The sequence below is a fragment of the Rhamphochromis sp. 'chilingali' genome (assembly GCF_963969265.1).
Source record: "Rhamphochromis sp. 'chilingali' genome assembly, chromosome: 19".
NCBI lineage: Eukaryota > Metazoa > Chordata > Actinopteri > Cichliformes > Cichlidae > Rhamphochromis > Rhamphochromis sp. 'chilingali'.
The window spans coordinates 8,087,404-8,107,200 of NC_137946.1; the positions used below are offsets into that span (position 1 = coordinate 8,087,404).

Consider the following 19,797-nt stretch of genomic DNA (forward strand, 5'->3'; position numbering starts at 1 on the left):
TCCACTTTAAGTCAGTTAATGGGGAGTTATTTTATGCAATTGTTTTAAGAGACACTGCTTTTGTTATTTGTCATTTAAAAAAAAAAAAAAAAAAAAGCAGTCTGCGACAACAAAATATTTTTGGTGTTGGGACCTTACAATGCTGCCTGGCATTTTCCTTGACCTGTGTCAGTGTGTGTTGGTGGTAGTGGTGGGGCAGGTTACAAGTCTCTACAATTTTACGTAGTTTTCCAGGTCTAATCACATGATACATATAATTGTTGTGCAAATGGTCCTTACAGGATACATGGTCCTCATGTTTCTCAGTGGTCAGGTCCTTTTATACAGTAGGCTACTTGAACAAGCAAATACTCTTTAAAATAGATGGTTAAAGATAGAAGCTGTTTTCTGCTTGCCAGCCACTTACTCAACAAGCTTATCATTAACTGTTATAACTGTTTGTAGGTATTTTGCAACCCGCTGACATTAGTTTACTGACTTTGTTCACCACTCAGAATTCCTTCAGCTGCAAAAAATTAGAATTCTAATCTGTTATTTTTCTTCTTTAGATCTATCCATAATCTGTTTTAACCCACTTCAAACTTTACCTCAACTTTTCTAGAGTCAGTCTCACGTCATCTTAAAACTCTTTGATATAATGAAGAGTTCATAATTAAATCAACTGACTGCAAGCATCAGACAGTCTGCTTTTGGACTACAGTTGCTGGGGCTGCCAGTCCGGGGCAAATGTGCAGTAGTTTTAAATCTAGACCATTTGTAAAGGATTTTCCCCACAGGGGGATCATTCATTTTAAATATATCATTTTATATAATTACCATTTGCCAGACTCATAGGCAACCACATCCTTTTCTCGGAAGGCTTAAGAAAGACTTAAGATCTCGGCACGATGACGCTACACATACCTCCATGTCTATCTCTAACTTCTAACTTCAGATCTTTACCACCTAATCTGGAAGCCCTGATTCTAACATCCTGAGGTGTGACAAATAAAGGTTTTATATTACCCATTTCTGTAGTTGCCTTTTCAAAAGGGATCTGATATTTATTTGTCCAAATGTCTGGTTAAAAAAAAAAAACTCCAGGGGATGTACTTCAAATCAAAGTACACAATGTAATAATAAAGACTGAAATCCTGCAAATTTGGACAAATGTGTAATTTTTATTTACATATCAAGCTCTGACTAAAATATCCTTCTCTAATGTGCGATGCTGTTAGATTAACTATGATGCAAATGACCATGTACAACAGTGCCGAGATAGAGCTAGTTCAACCAATCATATACATTCAGGTCAAAGGAGCTTGCAAAGAAAAGCGTCTGGACTTCTTTAAGTTACTTGAAGACGTTTCACCTCTCATCCGAGAAGCTTCTTCAGTTCTAAGGTCAAATGGTGGAGAGTCCCAGATATAAACCTAGTGGGAGTATCCTCCCACAGAGGGACAAAAGGACCCCCTGATGATCCTCTAATCGCCTGAGCCAAGGTGTGAAACTGGGTGTGGGTCCCAATCAGCCAGAGTTTCGGGTGAGTTCATTGTGAAACCTGGCCCCACCTTATCATGCGAATTCCTGAGATCATATACATTCAGGTACTTCACTTCTGTGGTTTCCAGTCTATGGGTCAGGCTGTAGGATTAAAAGGACTGTAGAACGATTAATGGAAGAAGAAAGTAGATCAAAGCTCAGCAGCACACATTTTTATTCACTTCTGTAACTTTAATCTAAGAAGTCAAAAACTAGTGTGGCTGGGAAAATGATCTAATCTCCAACAGTGCATTAGATTTAAGCACCTTAATACAAAACCCTTAATCTGAAGTTCCTCCAAATTGTTCTCCAGTACTTAAATAAATCTCCCATCTCACCTTCTGGTGCTTTAATATAACTGAACACACAAATGCTAAACTTGCCAGAATATTTCAGCATGTCACGCACTCAGTAATCACAGGCCAAGAATCTTCAGAACCTTTTATAAGGAGTCAAACCCAAACAGAGCCCCGTTTGGAGTCCCATTTAGAAACCTTCAGTAATGTGACCACTGGCCAGATGTTTCATATCTCTGATGGAACTACCTTCTGTTCATAATAAAAATAAATCTGTGAATCAGAAAATCTCTCTATTATTTCCAAATTCCATCGCTGTTAATTAGCCTGCCTGCAGTCCCCAATGCATTTACCATTGCATTGGGGATTGGCAAGGGGGGGGGGGGGGGGGGGGGGGGGGGTTGTATCTTTACTTTACAATTTTCTTTGAGCTAACATTTTAATAAAACTTCCAGCAAATTTCCTCCAATCATGTAAAGATTCAAAACCAAATTTGTGGCACAATAAAGGCATCATTCCCTGTTGTGCTAATGAGTGCTGGAGAATAAAAAAAAAAGCTTATCTATGCATGCAAATGGAAAGTTGTAGAAGGAGTAGAAGCATTTCTACAGCAGATAAAGAGCTCAAGGCAAAGCAAACCCCAGATAGTAATACCTCCATCTTTATCTCACCTCTCACACCCCCCGCCAGATCCCACACCCTAACTAGGGAGTGTTTTACCATGGCAACTGTCACGTTCCACCTAACGTGCTCCCAGGGTTCATACACGGCATGCACGTAGTTACTGAATTGAATGATTAGATTTGGTTCAAAATATTAGGTATTCCCTCTGTAGGTACACATTGAGCTATGATAAATGAACCCGCCCTTAAATAGGGGTGAATAGTGTTTTTCTATATGAATAACTTGGTTTTGGAACTAGTGCTTTCATCAGTGCTGCTTGAGGAGTCCCTACACCTGAAAAAGATGTGGTGTACATTATGTATTCCTGCATACATCCTGCACTACATGACTCCCACCAGAGTCATTTACAGCTTAACAAGCTTTTGCACCAATTTTGAACTTGGAATTCAACGAGTTTCTACACGAGGAGCAAGAGACAGCTAAACCCCCCAGGAAGACTAATTTTCTCCTGAAAAACAGTCTGTTTTGAAGGGATGCAGACAAACTGTCAGGGATTAAAGACAAACCACAGCAGGCAACCCGCTCGATCACAGTCCAGCCATAATTTGACACTGTGAATTTGATGTTCGGCGTGTATGTGGCATATCTAATAAAAAATTACATCTCAGCTCTCCATATCCCGCAATCTAGCTAAGCGTGAGAAAGAGGAATAGAGCCCGTTTAATAAGTCAGATAACATGACATCAGCTGACATATCGTGGCATTAAATTCCAAACCATTGCACATAAATCCAAAGTATATGAGATTCAGAGGATTGTAGAGATGGCGAGCATTCGATTTATTACTATGCGGCGAGATAAAGTTCCAAGCTTTTTTTTATTTATTTTTTTTAATAAATGACAGGAGATACCTTGCATTGGCTGACTGCTTGAATTCTTGCAATTAGCCATGTGTGACAGAGAAAGGTCAAAACTAACAATTAACATTGGTGAGATGGAGGAACATTTGGGAAAATGAGAAACATGTAGTTCTTCTAAAAGTCCTTAAATTGATGAAGTATATAATTGAAAGTTTATACTGCTTAGCGAGAAAGAAAAAGGAGCCTAACTTTTGCAATGTTGCAGTTCATCATATTAGAATATAATTACACTTGTCTTTTGATTCTGGGGGTGAAGAATGTCTAGACCCATCATTGTATGACTGGGCTGCACAGCTTAAGTCTATTATACCTTTATTTTTTTAAATTTCATGTGCAATCTTAAGGTCAAAAACTACCACTCCCCACATATTTAGACACAGTGAAAAGGCCGCAAATGCAGTGAAGGCAGAAAATATTTTAAAAACCAGGACTCTTTGTCTCAAAGCGGGTAAACAATTTTCTTACCACAGGAAAAAACGCTGCTAAATTTAAACTTTAGCATTTCCAAAGTACTTAAAATGAGTCAAGATGTTATGATGTCCTTCAAAGAACTGAATCGAAAGCATGGGATATCCAAGTTAGAAGATCTTAAAGCAGTTTTTCAAACAGTCATCATAAAGTTTTATATATCTGGACGTAATAAAACAAATGGTGTGGTCTTTAGCAAATCTGAAAATGACTCAGATTCAACCTCGGCTGAATTACAAAACACGACAGAAGCAATTGTTGCTGCTCATCAATCTTTTTTAACCTTTCCAAAGAATTTGAAGTCCATCATTCTACAGTGAGAAAGATTATTCATAAGTGGGAAAAAAATTAAAGGCAGTTTTCACAGGTGTGGACGTCCCAGCAAGGTCGCCACCAATCGCAGGCGTTGTTTTAGAATCTGCTCACTAGAACATTTTGAAACTGAAATGTCAGCAGAAGATTGGACGCCTACTTATGTCACAGAGTTCATACCGCAGACTGACATACCTGGGTAAAGTGAACATATGCTCCTGCCAAATGATATGTGCACTAAATGAGACTACTGCTTTTGCAGTGCAGGACATTTTGGCAAGAGGTCAGAGCAACATGTGAAAATTATTTTAAAAGAAATTCCCCTGGACCCAAACCTTTGTGCGCAGCTTATCCAGCCTTTTGTATGTGTAACTGTGAAGAAAAATGAACCCACTGCATTAAACACCAAAAACCTAAATGCATTATTTGGGGACAATAAAATCCCTAATCCCATTGGACAAGACAATGAATGGCAAATGAAAGAATAACATATATTCTGAATAACAAATCAAAAATATTCAAGGAATATTTTTTGAAATATGTGAAAGATCTGGCAGAAAATTAGCCATAAAAGCTGTTGTAGACGATAATCAGTTTTTTCCTTCAACAAACACTTGAATATATGTCGCGTGCATTATTCCCCTACTGTATGTTTTTAAAAGAAAAATAGTATTTGTGTGTGTTTTGAGTCCAGCTGGGTGTAGAAAGGGTGTGGGCCATCACTTGACAGAGGCAATCAGGTTGGACAGAGATAAGAAGAAAAAAAAGTACAGTCTGGTCCACCCCAGATGTCATCACAATATGTTAATGAGCCAGAGTGGGGCCTTTAAGTGCTGGAACCCAACACAGGGACCAGTAAGGAGACCAGACGATGACACACACTGAAGGCAAAGAGGCGAGTATGTGACAGAGATGTGGTAACTGAGGCCTGGAGGCTCTGCGACAGGATCCCTTTCTTTTAATTTAAATACAAAACAGATTTCATATTACAAACATTTTAATTGGTTGTTCTACTCTAACAGTTATCCTCCTTGTTCTTGCAGATTACAAACTACAGGGACTCCCTGCTCATGGTTCTGTCTTGTGCCCTGGACAGGATATCATCTTATACTGTAAGTTTAAAAAAGAGACACTACAGTATAGATGATGTACTATCCAGGGTTTCATTCCCCCTCCGCTGCTATCAGCACACCAACACTGTAACTGAGCCTGAACACTGAGGGAGGCTGTCAAACCGTTACCATTACTGAGTTTTAGTAATGGTAAGGGTTCTACAGCCTTCTCTCAATGTCATCTAGACCGGGATGTGTCACTCACAAAAAAGGGTATTTCCCTTTTTTTTTTTTTTTTTTTTTTTTTTTTTAAAATAGGTGCATATGAAATAAAGCAGATGGTTCTTAAATAAGCTTCTCATTGTTTTTTGTTCATCTCGGTGCAGCATATCAGCACTTTAAACTGATTGTGTTTGAGGGATTGCTTTCCTTCCCTGGCTGACGTGCATCGGTTTAAATATTTCCCAACTGCTGTCGGCTTGTCAAAGTGGCGATCTCTGCTGTGCAACGGGCTTGTCTAATCACTGGGAAGCAGCCGTTTTTGAGAGTAGGGGGAGCTTGAGGGGCTGACACAGCTTCTGAGAGACATTCGAGGCCTCTCCCTCCCTCCCCTGCTTAAGGCCACTAGCTGGTTATTCATCAAGATGCCCCGAATAGAGTAACCGTCAAGTTAACTCACAGGCAGCAGGAATGAATCTAATCACCATTATCTGACCCATTTTAGCATCAGGTTAGTGCTCCATTTTGCCATCCATTAGGGAGACAATTCAGCCCTCAGGGGCAAAGCTGGGCTTTATAAGAGCCAAAAAAGCAGAAGGAGGGAGAAGTGGGAAGCAGAGAAGGGAGGTGAGAGGGGGGGAGAAAAAGGAAGAAAGAAGTAGAACAAAAAAGTGATAGTTGCAGGGATGGATGGCCACACTTCAAAGGCAGTGGAGGAGGCTAAAGTGATGTGGGAGTGGAGGGAACAGGGTTGGATGGTACATCAGGGACATTTGAGTGAACATGACTGCGCAGGTCCTGCTTCAGTTTATCTACAGCCCGTGTTTGCACGAGGCGCCCGCCAAGTAAAAAGCTCTGAGAGCCAAAGATAAACCATCGGCTTTTTCACAGCTCGCCAAACCTGCTCAGCCATGAGCACACTGTCAAACTTGTGTCAAAACACTCATTTGATGGGAGTCTATGTCATGTTTGTTACTGAAAATATATCACTGCTTAATAACAATAATAATAAAAAAATAATAATAATTCGGGTGGGGGTGGGGGCTCTGTGGCTTGTGGAAGCTGCATTTAATCAACACTTTGGTTTTTTGCAGAAAAACCAAGGTGCTCTTTGCACTTCAACATCAATCTATGAACCGCATTCTGTAACATCTCTATGTAAAAGCTTTAATAATGCACGGGATGAATGGAGGCTGCAAAAGTCACAATTTATAGTAGAATTCCTTTTCTTCAGAGAGGTGTCAGGTCAAAGGAGTTCTGGGTCTGAGAAGATTTTATATGTTAAGTTACAGCGCCATATCAAACTCATGATGAGAGGTCTGTCCTTTTCTCTTCCTATTGCAAGTCCTTCATCCATTTTCACTTTTTCAGCTTGACTGAGAGCTTCAACCTGACTTCCCTCAGGTATACTCTGCTCAGGTCTTCGCTCGCTTCTTGTGCGATCCGCGCTACCATCTGTCCAGCTGTGCCGATCACCATCCTCTACGCACACAATAGAAACAGAAACATCAGCATCAGGCACCACTGAGCACATGAAAGGTTTTATTTCATTTACGGAAGAATAGTTTCCTTCAGGAAAAGTTTAGACGAGCATCATAACCTCAGCGTCATATCAAAACTGCAGGAAAATGAACTTGTCAAAGATGAAACATTTGTGATTCAAGATGCTGATTATTCATATCTTTATATCGTTACCTCATTTGATTAAAACCTCTATAAATCAGTCAGTGTCCTTTATATCTCTGGTCTTTGGTTTCACCCATGTATGGTTGCATGCATGGGTAAAAAGTAGCTTTGTGTCAGGAAAAACACTAAATTCAGTGTTTATTGGTCAGTTACTGATTCGAGTTCTACCTCTACATTTCTTGAATCATTCCTGTGTGACATGCAAACTGTGAAGAACAGCGATGATCTTCATAACTTTTCTTGGAGGTCACCGACCTTGAAACATTTTCAGCACAACAGACGTAGCTTCAAATATTCCCTGTCGTTAAAAATGCATGGCTTAGAAAGGCTGCTCTAATATTTATGAGTTAAAAACACAAGGAAAAAGAATTTTTGGAGATACGTGGCAAACAAATACCAGAAGCCATCAGAGAGGCTACAGGTGTCAGTAAGAGAGGTAAAGATTTCACTTCTTTCAGCCCAGCATGCACTGACACTTCAGAATGGCAGCCTATCATTAAATTACATGTCCACACACAGAAGTAGAAATAAAGAGTTGATCCTAGTAGTGGGCAGCACGACTGCAATCACCCCTTTGACCCAAAGTTGGATAAAGTGTTAAGAAAACAGATGGATGGCTGTCCTGGCTATGTGATTATATGGATATTGCAGTAGATGTGGTCACACCACTGAACACAAAAGTACTTTCAAGGAATTGACTTCCCATCAATACTCAAAATATGCAACTCTTGCTAAAGCATGCGGAAGTAATTAAAAGTTATTTACACAGCGCCAAATCCCAACATCAGTTGCCTCAAGGTGCTTTATATTGTAAGGTAGACCCTACAATAACGCATACAGAGAAAAACCCAACAATCATTTGAGCCCCTATGAGCAAGCACTGTGGCAAAAGTGGGAAGAAAAAACTCTGTTAACAGGAAGAAACCTCAAAGCATGCCAACTGGATTCAACACTTTGACTAAACCACTCCAAAACCTTCATTTTTTTTTTTTTTGCTTTTTGAGACATTTAGAGGTGAACTATGGCAAGTTATCCAGCTGCTGAAGCAGAACAGTGGCCCCAGACGCATCACACTACCACCAGCATGTTTGATTGTTGGTGTGAGGTTCTTTTTATGAAATACTGTACTAGTTTTACACTAGATGTTTCTGGGAATAAAAAAAAAAAGAAAAAAAAAAAAAAAAAGAGTGATTTCAAACAACTACATGGACATACAGCACGTTTACGGTTGTCTCATTTGGTATGCAGGCCAAGTACAGCACTTCACTAACACAGATGCACGTGATAAAAGCCCAATAAAGGGTGAGAATGCTTACCATGTGGGTTTCTTTCTTTGTGTAAAGTTTCACAGAAATATCCAGCACTCCATCTTCTCCATCTTGCCAGAGTTCAACAGACTAAAAAATAGAGACATTTTGATCTTAGAAATGTATTCTTCACACATTAGGCAAATAAAGTTTTTAAAAATGGCAGCAGAGTCAAAGCAAGAGCAGATAATATATTCTGTGCGGAGAGAAACTCATGTCGCATAACTCCAAGAGCTGCTAATAACTAATCAAGCCCACAGTACGCCTTTGACATGGTTGTGCGATTCTGTAATGACAGATTTTATAATGGTGTATTCAAAAATGACCCTTGGGTTTCTTTAGAAGCAGCAACAAACAGCTGCATCAAGCACATGTCAACATGTAGAATGGAAGCAAGTATGAAGCTCTTTAAATAGGCTTTAATCAGTGCAGCCAGATGTGACGAGTGCAGTTTGCTGTCAGCTTACGGTCACATGTGACTTCAGAGAGTTCACTGGTTCATTAGTCACCTGTGTCATTGAATAGGGCACTTCCTGGGGCAGATACTCCAGAAGCTTCTCTCTGATGATGTTAGTGCAGACCTCCTCTGGACTTTGGTCAGTCAGGACTTCACTGTGATATTGCCATGATCCTGGCTTGGCAGCAACCATGAAGTAGCTCTTTAAGAACAGAAAAACAGAACACAGTTATACCACATGAACATTACAGTGCATCTTGATGTGGTCATATAACATTTACCTTCAGAGTGTCCACGTCCTCTCTGTCCACTGACGACAGCATGAACACGTCCTTGAAGTGAGGCCAGCCCTGCTGGTTTCTCAGTGTCTTCAGCTGTTCTTTGCTCAGCGCAGAGGTCGGCTCACTCCCATCCTCAGGTTCTGCGTTTTCCTCACCCTCTGAAGCCCTTTCTGATCTTTTCTCTGCCCACGGGGGCTTGATCACTGGCCTGATCCGCATTTTGCATCCATTCACCACTCCACACGTCAACTGAGCCGTGATATCCAGCAGTCTATCTTTAGCCTTCATGAGGTCCACCTTAAAATAAAATAAAATATGCAAACATTATCGCCTTTTCATGCAGGAACTATTTTCTTTATACTATCACGGTGATGGAAACTGTAAAGGCAGCCACATGCACACTTGCTCTGTTTGGCAGTTGTAGCTCTGTAGAAAGAAAGTAGTAGTTCCTACATCCAACTCCAATTAAAACCTTTAATTCTTGCAGTAAGAGAGCGTTTTATCGATTGTTTAATTAAGCAATCGGGTAAAAATACTTTTGAGCAATAATAAATACTCAAGAGAAAAACATAGCTCTTTTAAAATGAACTGCTCATTGGTTTCTATTTTAGACTGAAGTGTTTTAATACTTGCATACAGTATCTATAAAAAAGCAAAGCATTTAGGTATTTACCTGCCATATTAAAAACAATCTTAGATGCAAAAATAAATAATCATAACTACAGTAATGTCAAATAAAATTAGGTATAGATGCAAGCTCACTCTTTCTTCTTAGAAGGCTTAGTTACACAAGCAGGAGGTAAACAGTTGACAGTTTTTGTGTGTGCATATATTATATATTATATAATCTGCAAAACAGTGTTACTAAAGTCTTGAAATAAATATGGTCTCGTACACCCCATGCCCCCCTTTAGACTCACCCCTGCTTATGTGCACTTTAACTTCTGTAGCTTTGCTTCAGATATTCTCTGTGTAAAACAATCAGCGGTGGATGAGAGCAGCTACAAAGCTCGCTTTTCTTCACATTGGAGCTTGTTGAACAGGCGGTTTGGTTAAGGACTCAAGCCAGCTTTTTCCCAGTAAAGGACTTTATGGCAATTACAGTAACAAGCGCTGCTATTCTGTACACTAGAAAACCCTTTTCTTTCACTCCACCTGAGCTCACGGTCTCCGTAACAGCTCCACCTCTTTGCTCTAACTGAGTGCTACAGAGTCGTGGATTACACAAAGCACCAAACAAAAAACTTTGCATTGAGGATTTTCTATTATCGAGTGATTTGAATTAATCACTGCAGTGGAATTCACTGCAATGAATCCCATATTATTCCTTACTGTGGACAAACCTAATGAAAGGAACAAAGCTGTAACATAAACACATATTGGCAGCAACATTGTACTTAATGACCTTTCCCTGCTGCTGTAAATTCTTGTATTTTCTTTTTTTTTTAATCATCCTGTGGGGTTTGGGATGGAAGGCCACTGACATGATTCTGAAACTAGAAGCTACTGTGAGATGAACTGATTTTGGGCTCTTTATTTGGTTTGGTGACAGTGACACAAACACTGAATGATGCCAGCTTTAGCTTTTAGCTTCAATAATAATAATGAATTAGGATGTTATAGGCAAAAAAGTGCTTCTTGTAAAGTGTACAGTACATTAATTGCTACTATCCCTGCAAATACTGCTTGTTTTAAATAGTTATAAACAAGCATGTGAGGTGGTATAACTACAGTTATTACTAAGTACTTGTCAAGAGGTTACAATATGAGGCATTCATACAAGAGAAAGGCTAGACTACATTACTACATAAGCTTTTATCAATCAGATTTCTTCCTGCCTTGTAGTTTCTGCTTTTATGAATCATGCGAAACATGCACATTTTACTCCAGCAAAAAGTACCTTATTCAGGACTAGGACTGCCGGAATATCCGGGTGCTGGGCCAGGCATTTCAGCACCTCAAAGTCGAGCCTGCTGCACATCCATTTGTCTGCCACATCCACCATGACTACCACTGGAAATGCAATTATAAGCATTTAAAAGGGAGCACTGCGCACCACTGTTCACATTAGATCAGCACAAAGAATAATAATAAAAAAATAGAGACTGCTCAATTGCGGTTAATAAATGACCCAGAGTGAATATATCATACTTAGGTCAGCTTCTTTGACCGTGTTCCAGGGATCCACAAGTAAAGACTTCTCCAGCTGGTGTCTTTGAAGACAGAATTTATTCATGTATTACACAGCAGAATAAAACCAGAGGGAGACAGACTTGAGTAATATCTAAATGGGAAAAGCACCTTTTGACCTTTGATGGAGTAGTAAGACCAGGAGTATCAAGCAAGATCTACAAAAAACAAACAATTTATTGACAAAGGGATATAACTTCTGAGCAACATTCCTGGATTAAAACAGAAAGGAAGCAAAAAGGTTCGTACTATCTGTGTGTCTTCCTCTGTTAGGACGCCCAGTGCACGTGACCGTGTAGTGTGTACTTTCTTGGACACAGCAAACACCTTTAAGACAAGATTACAGATTTTAGAAGGTGAGAAATAAGACAAATATTTTACAGAGTAAAGATTTTTTAAAAACAAAAACAAAAACCTTTCTGCCAAGGAGCTGATTGGACAATGTGGATTTCCCAGCATTTGGGGCACCTATTATAGCCACTTTCAAAACCTTTGAGTTTTCAGGTTGATCTGGATGTTTCATTAACAGAGACAACTGTTCACCTAAAAAGACACAACACTAAACATTAGACAGACCATAAACACGACAGAAGGATGACATGTGCAATTTTTGGAAAAAGGCTGAGTTGGAATGATCAGGCAAATTTAGAGATGTAAATCTCTGAGGCAGTGGTCTGGTTACCGCTGTCTGGCGGAACTGAGGCTGGAAGGCGATAAATGTTGCCGTCTGCCTCTGCTGCTTTGCCTTTCATCAGTCTGCTGAGAAATGCCTCTGATGTAATAAAACAAGCAGGAGTGAAGATAAATCCGTTCCCCCCTCCACGGCTGCAGGCAGCATTTCCTGTAAAGACATCAAAATCTCCATCACTTCACTGCCAGCTGGCCCGCAAGCTGACTGACTGATTATTCTTACTGGGATGTTAATATGACACAGAATAGTGACGCATTCAGATTTTCTTTGTCCAAACCCTCTCCTGCCCTGCCTCCCCCCCCAAAAAAAAAACAGTTCACAAAATAAACCATACATCATCACATACAGTGGGGCAAAAAAGTATTTAGTCAGCCACCGATTGTGCAAGTTCCCCCACCTAAAATGATGACAGAGGTCAGTAATTTGCACCAGAGGTACACTTCAACTGTGAGAGACAGAATGTGAAAAAAAAATCCATGAATCCACATGGTAGGATTTGTAAAGAATTTATTCGTAAATTAGGGTGGAAAATAAGTATTTGGTCACCTCAAACAAGGAAAATCTCTGGCTCTCACAGACCTGTAACGTCTTCTGTAAGAAGCTTTTCTGTCCCCCACTCGTTACCTGTATGAATGGCACCTGTTTGAACTCATCATCTGTATAAAAGACACCTGTCCACAGCCTCAAACAGTCAGACTCCAAACTCCGCCATGGCCAAGACCAAAGAGCTTTCGAAGGACACCAGGAAAAGTATTGTAGACCTGCACCAGACTGGGAAGAGTGAATCTACAATAGGCAAGCAGCTTGGTGTGAAAAAATCAACTGTGGGAGCAATCATCAGAAAATGGAAGACATACAAGACCACTGATAATCTCCCTCGATCTGGGGCTCCACGCAAGATCTCATCCCGTGGGGTCAAAATGATCATGAGAACGGTGAGCAAAGATCCCAGAACCACACGGGGGGACCTGGTGAATGACCTGCAGAGAGCTGGGACCAAAGTAACAAAGGTCACCATCAGTAACACACTACAACGGCAGGGAATCAAATCCCGCAGTGCCAGACGTGTTCCGCTGCTGAAGCCAGTGCATGTCCAGGCCCGTCTGAAGTTTGCCAGAGAGCACATGGATGATACAGCAGAGGATTGGGAGAATGCCATGTGGTCAGATGAAACCAAAGTAGAACTTTTTGGTATAAACTCAACTCGTTGTGTTTGGAGGAAGACGAATACTGAGTTGCATCCCAAGAACACCATACCTACTGTGAAGCATGGGGGTGGAAACATCATGCTATGGGGCTGTTTTTCTGCCAAGGGGACAGGACGACTGATCCGTGTTAAGGACAGAATGAATGGGGCCATGTATCGTGAGATTTTGAGCCAAAACCTCCTTCCATCAGTGAGAACTTTGAAGATGAAACGAGGCTGGGTCTTCCAACATGACAATGATCCAAAACACACCGCCCGGGCAACAAAGGAGTGGCTCCGTAAGAAGCATTTGAAAGTCCTGGAGTGGCCTAGCCAGTCTCCAGACCTCAACCCCATAGAAAATCTGTGGCGGGAGTTGAAAGTCCATGTTGCTCGGCGACAGCCCCAAAACATCACTGCTCTCGAGAAGATCTGCATGGAGGAATGGGCCAAAATACCAGCTACTGTGTGTGCAAACCTGGTAAAGACCTATAGTAAACGTTTGACCTCTGTTATTGCCAACAAAGGTTATGTTACAAAGTATTGAGTTGTATTTTTGTTATTGACCAAATACTTATTTTCCACCCTGAATTACGAATAAATTCTTTACAAATCCTACCATGTGGATTCATGGATTTTTTTTTCACATTCTGTCTCTCACAGTTGAAGTGTACCTCTGGTGCAAATTACTGACCTCTGTCATCATTTTAGGTGGGGGAACTTGCACAATCGGTGGCTGACTAAATACTTTTTTGCCCCACTGTAACTCCAAGATTTTTGTACTGTCTTACCCCCAAAACTGCAGCTTTTAAAAGTCGTTTTGGATAACAAGCACTTTTATGGAGAAATGTGTTAACAAGCAATTTGTTGTTACTTTTGCAGAGAATTTTGAGCCTTAGTGGAGGTATAAAGTCTCAGGCTGCTCCTGTTAGCACTGTGCAGGAGAGAAATGATTCACTTTATCTAGCAAATATAAATGTAATCAATTTATGATTTAAACTACTTTTAAAATCAGCTTTCCAAAAGTTTAATAAGAAAGGACTTTAATAGTAAGAGGAGGGGGGATTCCTCCTTGAGCTGGACCAAAATCAACAGGATCATCTTCCAGAAACTCACTGCTCTACTCTCACTACATGAGGCCGGGCACTAGGGCAGTAGGGTCTGACAATGTCCGAGGATTTCATCCCGATACCTAATGGCAATCATGGTGCTGTTGCCTAGCCTGTAGAGGTCTTTGTGTCCCTCCATCAATATGGATCCCCAGACCATCACTGACCCAGTACCAAACCGGTTATACTGAACGATGTTACAGGCAGCATAACGTTCTCCACGGCTTCTCCAGACTCTGTCACATATGGTCAGGGTGAATCTGCTCTCATCTCTAAAAAGCAAAGGGCATCAGTGATGACCTGCCAATTCTGGTATTCTGATGGCAAAATCCAATCAGGATCAACATCATAGGGACCAACAGAGGATGTCAGTACTCAGGCCACCTTATGTAGTCTGTTTTTGATTGTGTGGTCAGAGACACTCACACCAGCAGGCTGTAGGAGGTCATTCTGGCGAAGCTCATCCTGTTCCTCCTTACACAAATGGAGCAGATGCCGATCCTGGTGATCGCTTATGGACCTTCTACAGCCCTGTCCAGTTCTCCTAGAGTAGTGGTTCCCCCCCCCCCCCTGCACAAACACATACTCCAACCACACACGCCCATATTTTGTTTTCAAACTCCATTGCGGTTTATTTCACGCCTCAAACATTTAGTAAACAATTAAGCAAATACTAGTAAACTGCAATAAATTACAGGTAGTAATAAAATACACTAACTCTTTTACACTACATCCACACCTGCATGGGTATTTTCGAAAAACGCAGCTGTTTCTGTGCGTTTGGGCCTTTCGTCAACACGTAAACGGTGTTTCGAATCACAGAAAACAGATTTTTTAAAACTCTTTTGCGAGGAATACAGAGTTCATCGCGCAACGTCAAAGGTATGTGCCTTTTTTCACATCACGCTGTGTGCCACTGCCACGTTATTGTTTACATGAGATGAATTGCAGAATGGCATATAGAGACAAAATACTGTTAATCTGACTATCTGCAGGTTTTACACGCTTACATACACACACGCAGTTACCAGAGGTGGGACCAAGTCATTGTTTTGCAAGTCTCAAGTAAGTCTCAAGTCTTTATCCTCAAGTCTCAAGTCAAGTCTCAAGTAATGTCAGGCAAGTCAGAGTCGAGTCTCAAGTCACTGGTGTAAAAGTCCGAGTCAAGTCACAAGTCTGAAACTTTGAATTTCAAGTCCTTTCGAGTCTTTAAAAAAAAAAAACAACGAAAAAATAATGTTGCAGTTATATGCTAAATGTAAATATTAGACCATGTAATTTTAAAATCTGTGTTTTTCTCAACACATGACAAAATAGTGAACTTAGAAAATATACACAAATTGTGAAATTGCACCTCTTTAAAATGCAGCTGAATTAAACCTAGCTCCAAGAAAAATTTTCACCGACAGTTCTGAGATAAGCTGCATGTTATTCTTGGATGCGGTTGTAGGACCAGCTTTAAAATCGCATGACAAAAATATCATACACATTAAAAAAAAAACTGTATCACCAACGTAGCCTGGACAACATTTGCTAGTTAGATGAAGTCAGCTATCTCATCTTAGCATATTTATATGCATATTTATAATTATACGGTTCTTGGAGTGAGCGCATACACTCATGAAGTTTAGTAACTTCAGGTCACTGCAACAAGCCCAGGTACAGTTTACCGACGGATGGGTGCAGGACCTTGAAATGCACCGTGTAGAACGAAAGACCATCGTACGTATCATAAGTTTACCAATCTCACAAATCGTCGTCATAAATACACATTCGTTAACCGTTTATTAATAGGACCTTTGAGCTCAACGGTAATCAATTAGTAGTGGAAATAATTTCTGGTACGAGTTACAGAAATGTAGCAGTGACAATAATACTGTATGCTGTAAACGTACTGGGCAATTAGTGATACAAAACAACTGTTTTATCCTGTGAATAAAAGTATATGTTTTTGTCAATGTACCATAATAACAGAAGCGAAACGCAATATTGTGTCAGGACAATTCACTATTTATGCACAATAAATAAAGGAGCATAGCGCGACAATTTCTGTTCAGCGCCAGACTTGCTTGTAACCTATATCACCAATTATGTTGTGAAAATGACGTGTTAACTACAACAGCAGACTGACCTTCGTGTAAATGCTTGGAGCAGACTAACCTGTGAGCTGGAGTGTTCTGGGACGTTATATTTGATCTTTGAATGGCTGCAATCCAGTCGCCTCTTTGTTACTTCGGAAACATGGCTCGAACAATTTCTCTTCAACGACGTAATCTGATAACAACCGATCTCTTTACCCGTCGGCTTCCCGTGGCTGTCATGTGACCGGCTATTGCAGTTAATAATACAACAGCTTCTTGACATTTTTGTGTTTCTTTTTATCGCTGTATAACTGATTTTAATTGAAAGCCTGCGTGCGCTAGTACCGCTTGCCACGAGTTCCCAGAATCCTTTGCGGTTTTACCCCTGAATGACGTCACATTTTCAATCTCTATATAATATGCATGTTAAATTTTATATTTGGGGTGAAATATCAAGTCTTTTCAAGTAAACCGGTTCAAGTCCAATTCAAGTCCCAAGTCATTGGTGTAAAAGTCTAAGTCAAGTCACAAGTCTTAGAACATTTTTTCAAGTCAAGTCTAAAGTCATAAAATTAATGACTCGAGTCTGACTCGAGTCCAAGTCATGTGACTCGAGTCCACACCTCTGGCAGTTACTGTCCCTCCATTTAGAAAGGCAGAGAGGTCATGGTGTAATTATTTTACGTGTAGTTTTTTTTTCCTGTGTAATAATATTCAACATTGCTATCAACACATTTTTCAAAAAATGCCTCTCTGTGACAAAATGGATTCAAAAACAAAAACAACTGTGGGATACTGTTTGTCTGTGATTTGGACAGGGGGAACAAATTGTGGCCAGATCAGCCTGATATTATTTCTATCCCACTGTAATTTTACTCTATAAAGAGCTAACATCTCCAAAATGTCAGGAGTAGTTAGTCAAGAAGTGTTTGTGAACTAAAAATCGAGAATGTGGGATACTGTTTGTCCAAACCAATTCTGCAGGGGATACCTTACCTTGGCACTTGTTCAGGTGAAGCCAAAGGAAAGATATGCTTCAACATATTTTCTAGTCTTTGGCTTGGAAGGAAGTTGGTTTGGAAACATATTTGGCGATGCTTAATCTCCTGTTTTGCGTTTGTGTGAGAGCCCCGTCAAAAGCCTGTCCATTATGCTAGCAGTGTCCAAGAGTTCTTTTTTGTTTTGTTTTTTTCTTTCATACCACCCCTGCAATGGCTCTGCGCCCCCCCCCTCCCCCCTTTGGGAACCTCTGTCCTAGAGTAACTGGTTTTCTCCTGGACTTTCCTCTACACTCTTAAGACGGATTAACAGCCCCTCTACTACCTAACTACAAAGATCAATATCTCAGAAGTTTAACTGACTTGATGGTGTATTCAAAAAAATAAAAATCAGAATTGGTTGGGTCTGGGATGTGAACAGCCTACGTAATTCAAAGTAAATTTTACAAAATGTATCAATTTAAAAAAAATGACAGTGTAAACCAATCAGTGTGAAACAAATACACACTGTCAACTGAGTCTACTCGACACAGTTGACTGCCAGCTGGTTATATTCCTATAGAAGAGGATGGTTGCTCAGCACAAATATATTACAGGGTGTATCAGAAAGAGTCATCCACTTACAAAGCGCTTTAACCTTACAGCTATTTACTGGTAATGATCTAAACATGTACCTTTAGAAAAAAGGGATTCAAGAGTTTTTGTGAGTGCTTGCCGGTAGGTAACAACAGGTAACAACAACAGCAGCTCCAGACACGCTTTCTTGTATGTTATTACTAACTTGACCCCAATCAATTGCAGACTGATGCCAGACTGACTCAGTCTTACAACAACATGGCAGGTTTTAATGACGTGTTGGAGAACGTCTCATTTTTCAGTCAAAAAACATCTGTAGTGAGAAAAGTGTCTGTGAAGGTTCTCAAAGCCACCTCCATAGGACAAGACTCAGCAGTCCATCTGCATCTTAAAGATAAAGGACACTCTTTCAAGGATGCCAATGTTCACATTTTGGACAGAGAAGACAGATGGTTTGAAAGAGGAGTGAAAGAAGCCATTTATGTCCACTGTGAGCGACCATCTTTGAACAGAGGCGGTGGTTTACGACACCAACTGTCTGCCATCTATAATCCAGTTTTGAGTTCTCAGCATGTAAGAAAACCCAGGTAAAGCATTGAGATAATATCATATCGATAACAATAGCTCATCTTTTCCGCCTCAAATTATCAGCCATATTTTCTGTCTGTTCACGGTCCTTTACACGGCGTCTATACAGTTAATCAAAGCAGCAATGACATCTTCATCCATGTAGATGTCATTATAATGTCTATGGTATTAGCATTCATTCATTCATTCATTCCGAGCTACAGGTGACATTTCACTTTTCCCCATTTGGTATTAACCCCGAGCCTCAAATATTTCTCCTTTCAAAAATGAACAAAATAAACGATAAGCAGAAAAATAATGTCTCCACTGACCCGCTGTCAGAAACCATGACGCACTTTCCTGTCGAGCAGACACGGCGAGCCGCCTGGAGAGGACAGCCGAGTCTCTGAAAAAGCGACCACACACTCTGAGAGCCATCTTACTTTGACAAAACAACAGCTGCTGTGTTTTAGCTAATAAGACGTTGTTCGTCTGCGAAGAACTGGGTCACTTGTTTACATTCACATTGCCTGTAAGGTAAAACCATGTTGCTTTAACCAAAGAGAGGTATCTTCCGTTCTGGAGAGGGTCTGTATGAGTGTGCTTGTGAAAGCTACACCGCCCCCTAGCGGCTGCAGGGTCAACTGCATCCCTGAACATCCTACTCGCATTCATCTGAAACGTTAAAGTCAGATAGCAAATTAATCACAACCCACTGATTAAACTGATTTTTTTCAAGGCAAATAAAACTGAAATATTTATTGTTTGACAAGATTTACATCATAATATCCAACTACTCTCCTAATGACTCAGTAAAGACTGTACCAGTTGCGTACTCTTCACTGACTAAATCAAAAATGACAGTTCATGGTCTGAGTGACTGAAAATGATTGCATAAGAAGAGAAACAAGGAAACAAACAAATAAAGGCTGGGGAATGAGAAGAGAGATCATTGAGTTTGGAGGAACTATGCGATGGAGGAAATTATTCGAGTGGGCACAACTGTTCTCTAGGCCTTACTTCTACATAACAAAATAATATAACTGTTGTGTGTCATTTTGCAGCAAACCCTCTTTAACTCCCAGAAGTCCCCCGAGGCCCCAGCTTAGGAACCACCTGTCTACAGCAGGAAGGACAGAGACAAGCTGAAATCAGCCGACGGCAATCCCAAATCAGCTCATCACAATGCACAAACGCGTCTGCCAACCTGCAGTTTGACAGACCTCAAAGGGACTTTTAGAAGAGGTGATATTCTCT

The 19,797-nt window shown here is 40.5% G+C and overlaps 1 protein-coding gene across 1 annotated transcript; it reads right to left on the bottom strand.

Annotated features, from left to right (window-relative positions):
- Positions 1 to 3,655: 3,655 nt before the first annotated feature.
- eral1 (Era-like 12S mitochondrial rRNA chaperone 1) lies at positions 3,656 to 19,119 on the bottom strand. Its single transcript, XM_080867104.1, has 11 exons — positions 18,873 to 19,119; positions 12,015 to 12,173; positions 11,748 to 11,875; positions 11,582 to 11,659; positions 11,444 to 11,490; positions 11,294 to 11,355; positions 11,043 to 11,155; positions 9,143 to 9,439; positions 8,914 to 9,063; positions 8,414 to 8,494; positions 3,656 to 6,893 (listed from the first exon to the last, which is right to left on the bottom strand). Exons 1-11 carry the CDS (start codon positions 18,976 to 18,978, stop codon positions 6,771 to 6,773), a joined length of 1,344 nt encoding a protein of 447 aa, XP_080723230.1. The 5' UTR covers positions 18,979 to 19,119; the 3' UTR covers positions 3,656 to 6,770.
- Between the last annotated feature and the right edge of the window lie 678 nt (positions 19,120 to 19,797).